At 39.6% G+C, this 6,754-nt stretch overlaps 1 protein-coding gene across 1 annotated transcript in view; it reads right to left on the bottom strand.

Annotated features, from left to right (window-relative positions):
* Window positions 1-228: 228 nt before the first annotated feature.
* LOC107712367 (protein spinster homolog 2-like) overlaps window positions 229-6,754 on the bottom strand; it is an 18,244-nt gene continuing 11,718 nt past the window's right edge. Inside the window, exon 2 of the mRNA XM_016517594.1 lies at window positions 229-317. Coding sequence (XP_016373080.1) covers window positions 229-317 — 89 coding nt within the window. The remainder of the gene's footprint in view (window positions 318-6,754) is intronic.

The following is a 6,754-nucleotide window of genomic DNA, read 5'->3' on the forward strand; positions in this document are numbered from 1 at the left end:
TGTTTTGTTAAACCCTAACAAGTGCTTCAAGCACAGTAAATTACACTGGCTTTGGGGAGGAGGGAGGTGGAGCTGGAGCACCTCATTCACAGTTTTTTCCTCCTTTGTTAACCCTGTCACTTCGGCTGCAGGGAGCTTAATGGATTTTAGTATTCTCTTCCACCTCAAGTCAGTGATATAAATCAGAAAGTCTGTGTGTGCACACTGCATGATTGCAAAACCACGTAATTATGGGATTATGAGAGACTTACCTGTTTGCAACAAGCCTGCTCCGCTGTCACCAACGTCGAAGTGTTTCTGTATGTCAAGGAGGACACCTGGGAAACAGAGACAGAGAGACATTAGAATTTGTGCTCTGGTGTAAATTTTAGCCTTTAAGCGCAACAATTAGAGTTAAGACTATTTGAGTTTCTTTTCGAAGAAATGATTAGCGAATGAACTTTCAGACATCTTCTGTGCTAAGCATTTTAAAGAATTAAAAATATTGACAGGTGTTTCTCATTACACTTCCTTGTGATCCTCAATAACAGAACAATTACAGGCTTATGTGGGATCCTATGGATGAACACACACACACTTCTACACTGGTCTGTTTGAGTTTGAAGTCAGCATGTTTTTAATTGACTTTCTTAATAAATGTTCTTATTGCGCACGATTTACTGGTGCATGTTATCACCAAAACAGATATTAAAATTCTGGCCATAATGATAAGTTGCTCTTTTTTCCTGGTTAATTTCTTCACAATTTTGAATAAATGAAAAATAAAATAACTTTATAATCTTTTTTTTTTTTTTAAATGCAACAAGTAAATTTAGGAATCTGTACATTACAATGTGCAGTATGCAAAAATGAATATTCATTTTGAGATTTGATAAAGATTATATTTAAAAGTATGTTATATTTAAACATTTTAAAAACAAATTATTCATTAATTAATCATTAAAAAGTAATTAATTCATATAATTAAAATATAAAAAATGAATTGAAAAGCATGAACATATTTCAATGTTTCCATAAAACAATAATAAAATCGCTCAAAATATGCTCAAATATAAAATACAAAGTGTGCTGAAGCGTAACAAAGGCATTTGTATGTCCTCAGAATAAAAAAGAAAAGAGAAAGAAACGCACTTTGAATGTACCTTGAGTTGCAGACAGTAAGGAAAGACACTGACTGCACTGGAATGCGAGCAGGTGGCGTGACTCGTGTGACAGGAATGTTGCATTTGTCACTATGTGCGGACAAGCCTGCACCTGCCAAAGTGCCTCTTCTCAGTACGTCTTTGCTACAACGTGCCAGTGACAAGTCAAAACGGGTGCGATGGGAAACCGCGAACTGATCGAGGCGAAACTCGAAGATGACTAAAGCCACTGCAGCAACAGAAACAAATTGCTATTTTTATTTCTCACAGCCACTCCTGTGTTATATGTCTGTGTTTGTACAAGACATTAAAAAGCATGACGTAATTAGCCAGGCAGCACTGAAAAGTTAATTAAGAGACGGTTCGGCGGCATTAGGTGTTTGATCTGGGTGCGTGAAGCCTGTGAAGCGGATGTCTTTCTCTCTTCCTCTATTCGTACAGGACTGTTCAGTGATTTAGAGAGATGTAACATCAGAGATAACATCAAGCATGTTGGATCTCTATTGCTCTTGTCTAATTTCATTGGCTGTCAGTCACAGACTCTGTTTACAGCCTCTCCTGCATTTAGAAGTGTCTGAATGCTGTGTGCTTTGCACAAATGGAAGATCAAAGCGTATGTCTGAGAAGAGTTGGACAGTTAAAGAGCACCAGAGGCTTAATTTCTCACTTTAAAGTGATCAGAAAGAAGGAATGTGGAGATGAGAGACTGAAGATTTAAAGGCAGCAACACGAAAGCTGCAATTACATTAAAACGGGAGTAATGCCCTGATCAAGAGCTCTTTAGACTCCCGGCCAAAACACACACAACAAACCATATAGCAACTTGATATGGTCAGATGACACAGAAGATATGTAGGCACCAGGCTACATCTTCTAAAAATGATTACTAATGAACTGATTAAAAGACATTTAGATCACCTTTGCTATCATGTAACACTCACAGTTTTTTATTTTATTTATTTAGTCATTTAGCAGACGCTTTTATCCAAAGCGACTTACAAATGAGGACAATAAAAGCAGGCAAAACTAACAAAAGAGCAACAATATATAAGTGCAAATGACAAGTCTCGGTTAGCCTAACGCAGTACACGTAGCAAGGTGTATATATATATATGCTTGAAGTACTTGATTTCATTCATTTCAGTTCCTAGCGAAACATATTGATTTGGATATGGGACAGATACGAGGCGTTGGCTTTCCACAATCCTCCTCTATGCTCAGGAACGGGTGGTCCCGCCCTTTTTCCATCAGTCTAATCTGAGGCAGTGTACTAATTAGCTTGGTCACACTCCTCCGTTGCCCCCCATCCCTCAATCCCTCCATCTCTCACACTCCTCCCACTGGGAGGGGGGTCCCTGTGCCAGATGGTGCTGCGTTTCTCCTCCTTCAACCGAGACTGCACCTGCCCACCCTCACGCCTGCCAAAGACACAACCTCAACCACCAAGCGCTTCCCACCAAAACTCCCACAGGCAAAACTGATGCAAACCATGTAACAATCTGATTTAGTATGTCCTTATTTAACATGATAAAGTAAGGACTTTTAACTGGAAGAGACTGGTACTAGTAGGTCAGTGTGTGCACAGCACAGCACCAGACCATGAGAGCAACTATCATATTAGTGAATTATGTTCAGTGTTTGGCAGGCGATGCTGTCCAAATGTGATTTGCCCTAAATTCCCTCTCTATCTTCTCTTCTGGCTCTCTGATAAAGATACAGTGTTTAAGGAAAACATGGCAACACCTTGAAACTTTTCAGAGAGAGCTGTCATGAAGCATTTGAGGTGCAGACACTCTGACTACATGTTGCATCATACTGTAAAACGGTAGGCAATGTGGGCAATGCCACACAAGGTGATGCAAATGCCCCAAATGGCAACAGCAGAATCATCGACCTTCTAGTGTCTGCCTCGATGCCACCAGCCCTGAGGTGTTGCCATAGTAACATGGCACGGGCACACACACAGAGGAGGAAAATGTCAGCTGGCGATTGGTCAAGTCAGCCTGATCAGGGTGGTAAAAAGGAACTCTGCAATAATGAAGAAATATGCAGTTATCTTGATTAGCAAAAACTTGATCTGATTCTTACAAGGAAAAGATCTTTCAGGTTTGGCTGATACAGTCACCTGCTTTGCACTTACACGCAGCCTATTTTAGAGTTGCTTTACCAAAATGAAGAAACCGCAACAGATACTGAAGGTGAAAGAATGCTGCCCTTCCTGTTGTGACTGATCTATTGCATACAAAACACATCACGACACTGAGTGACTAAAAGAACCAACAGCCATTGAACAGAGTGTAAAATTACAGCATAACTCTACATAAGGTTGACTGAGATACAATCAGTTTTCTAAATAAATGAATCTGATAATCTAAAATAAACTTGTTTTACCTGATAACAGATAAATGCACTTATGGAAGACGTTTTATGTTTGCATATTTGGATTGGGGTTGACAAAACCTTCATGGGAGAAAACATATACAGTTAATATAAACATGAAGATACTTTATGATGTCATTTTTTGTTATTTAACCCTAGCTTAACAAATAATTTGTGCAAAAAGCCTAATGCTCATTCCATACAATATTAATGAAATCATGGATTAGTAATAAAGTAAATCAAACCCGCTAATTTAGATTCAAATAAACATTTGCTTACAAATCACACAGTTAAGCTGCAATGCAAACAGACCATGGTGTGAGAAAGAGCGCCTTTTGTTTTCTAGCACACTAGTTTCATTATCCTAAATGCTAATGAAACATTGACCCGTTCATGTGGGTGCCCATCTTATCAGCTGATTGGTGCAGTGAAATGGCGATATGCTAATATAAGTTGCAGTGTATTTGAATTATGCTTTTTGATATAACGCTTTCCCTATAGTGCCGTCCCCAGGAGACCCATTGGACATTGACCAGTGGACTGACCAATAGCATGTTTGAAAAAGCTCAGAGGGTCAGGATGAGCAAATCAGTTCTGTTAATGCGTCTAGTGCTATTTCAAATCTCAGGGGAGTTCATTCGAGTGAAGCTGTTTAATGGATCCTGGAAGCTGAAGGAGCAGCCCTCCTGCATTTGATTTACACAAGACGGCATGATGCTATCTTAGACATACATTGTTTGGACCCATATTTGTCTGACCTGATAAGAGGAAGTCAGGCTGTAAGTTCAAGTGCTTGTTTGGGTTGAGTGTTTCTTAAAGACTATGAGCTTGTCCATGCCAAGAAATGCCAAGAGGTTTGAGTTTTGATATACTAAGCTACTCTTAAGGTGAACTGATGTTATATCAGCTATATATTTTGTGTGTGAGAAACCGTCTGCATGTAAAAACCATCCATTCACTTAAACAGGAAGTGGTTCACCGGCTGAAATTCCAGTACGGTCAAATCCTAAAACGCAAACATTCCCTATTCAACTGTCAGAAGCTTAAACAATGGCAAACATTTTTTCTTAGAATCCAGACTCAAAAGCTCATTAAGGTGGGAATACTGCATTAATGCATACAACACCCTGTTCTTATTTTTGTAAACACACACGTCACAGCATAGACCCAGAGGACTGTCTAGTCGTCTGGGGAGAGAGAACGAAAACGAGGATCATTGAGTGATAGGACAGACCTCATTTTGCAATCCCCAAAAGAGAGATGATAGACCTGAGCAAACCCCGGTGCTATTTCAGGGCTGGGAGAAGTAGGTTAGGATAAAGGCATAGCAACAGAGGCTGGCCGCCCTATATACTGTAACTGAGAAGACGAGGAGAGGTGAGAGGAAAGGCAACTGGGAGAAAAGCAAAGCTTGATATAGTCAGAACTCTGTGAGGGGATTTTACTGAGAATGAATTGCATCTGCTGTAGTGTTGTTCATTAGCACGCTTCACCTCTACAATCCAAAAGTCTAAAATAGCTTTGTTATAGTGCTCTCCGCATTATTTGATCATCATTTGATAAATAAACGGTGCCATGATCAACATAAATGTACACAAATACCTCTTAAATGAAATTCAGTTTAGTACAAACCAGACACACAGTGAGTTTTAGTAAATAATGCACAATCTGTAGTAAGACAGACATAATTGTATGCATTCCTTTAGCTCAAACAGTAAAGCATGGCGCTAGCAACGCCAAGGTCATGGGTTTGAGGAAATGCATGAGCTGATAAAATGTATAAACTGAAAGCCATATTTGTGCTAAAAAGAATGCAAACAGAACGTTTCAGCAGCATTTAGTATCTAGGTAAACTGGATTGCATAATGATTAGTAAATAAGTTTGCACTGTAGTGCTGCATGCAATTTTCAAATAAATTGCACCAGCTGATAGCGCCGTTTGCATGTGCTGTGTGTGTTGTGTTAGCACCCGATTAAATTTAGAAACAATGCAAATAATTACATTCAATGCACAATGCATGTTCTCTTCCCCACTATTTGATAAACTGCTGCTGCCATGGTCAGTAGAAATGTACATAAGTATCTTTTGGAATAAAATAAAATTTTATGCAATGCTATTTGCAGCAGACAAATAGTTTTGTAAATAAAGTGGAATCTATAATAAAACTACCATACATACATAATGAGGCATATTTGCATTATAAAATTTTTTTTAAAAGAAAATGTTCTTTTGTATTTATATTTTAATTACTCATTGCAACGCTAACTTAACACTTGGTTAAACTGGATTGTAGGTGGTTAGTAAGCAAGTCGCAAGGTTTTGCACTGCCGTACTGAATGCAAACGTGGCAACTGTTTCAAAATAATCGCACCCTCTGGCAGCGCTCTTTGCATTTGTGTGTGTTGTTTTAGCATCCGATTAACTAAAGAAACAGCAAGTTTAGTGCAATGTGGGGAAAAAGCTCAATCTATAAATATACAGTAACTAGTTTACATACAAAATGAGCCGTTTTTGTGCTGAAAAAAAAATCTCAAAACGAGTATCACTTGGTTAACCTGGAATGCAGATGGTTAGTAAATAAGATGCAGGGTTTTGTGCTGCAGTACTGTATTCAAAAGTGGCACAACTGTTTTGAATTTGCCCCTGTGTGTGTGTGGTAGGTCAAACTGCAGTACAAACGTACATTTCCATATCCTGTGTAATGCTACTCTTTGCGGTAAGAGAATTTCCTCTCTGCTCTGTTATGAAGTTCTCTCCCTCATTCTTTTCATTCTACCAAACCACTGGTACACTATACTGCTGCTGACACATCCTGAAGCTCTCTTCCTCCTATTTTCTTTTCCTCCTTTCCCATCCCCTGCTTCTCTCATCAGCCTAAGGGTGATCCTTCTCAAAAGTGTCACAGGGATTGATATAACAACACCTCGACAGAAGTTACATATGTGCGAAAGCGGTGAAAACACTGTTCCCATGTTAACCCTTCCCAGCTTCTCTGCAAAATTTCTGCTCTTTTGCGCTGAGCCAAACCTACGAGAGTGCAGAGGCAGGGTAAGAGCTGACCACAAGTATGCTTGTCTGTTCTCGGCAAGCTCCTGACCACCGGGTCCATACATATCCCGCAAACGATGGATGTTTTTTCCACTCAGCCTTTAACCACCACACAGTCCATATAAACACAATGCAGATGTCGGGGGGGGGGGGGGGTTTTGCAGGGCGTTTGCGGGGGGGGGGG

The sequence above is a fragment of the Sinocyclocheilus rhinocerous genome, unplaced genomic scaffold, assembly GCF_001515625.1.
Source record: "Sinocyclocheilus rhinocerous isolate Xijiao unplaced genomic scaffold, SAMN03320098_v1.1 scaffold298, whole genome shotgun sequence".
Classification (NCBI taxonomy): domain Eukaryota; kingdom Metazoa; phylum Chordata; class Actinopteri; order Cypriniformes; family Cyprinidae; genus Sinocyclocheilus; species Sinocyclocheilus rhinocerous.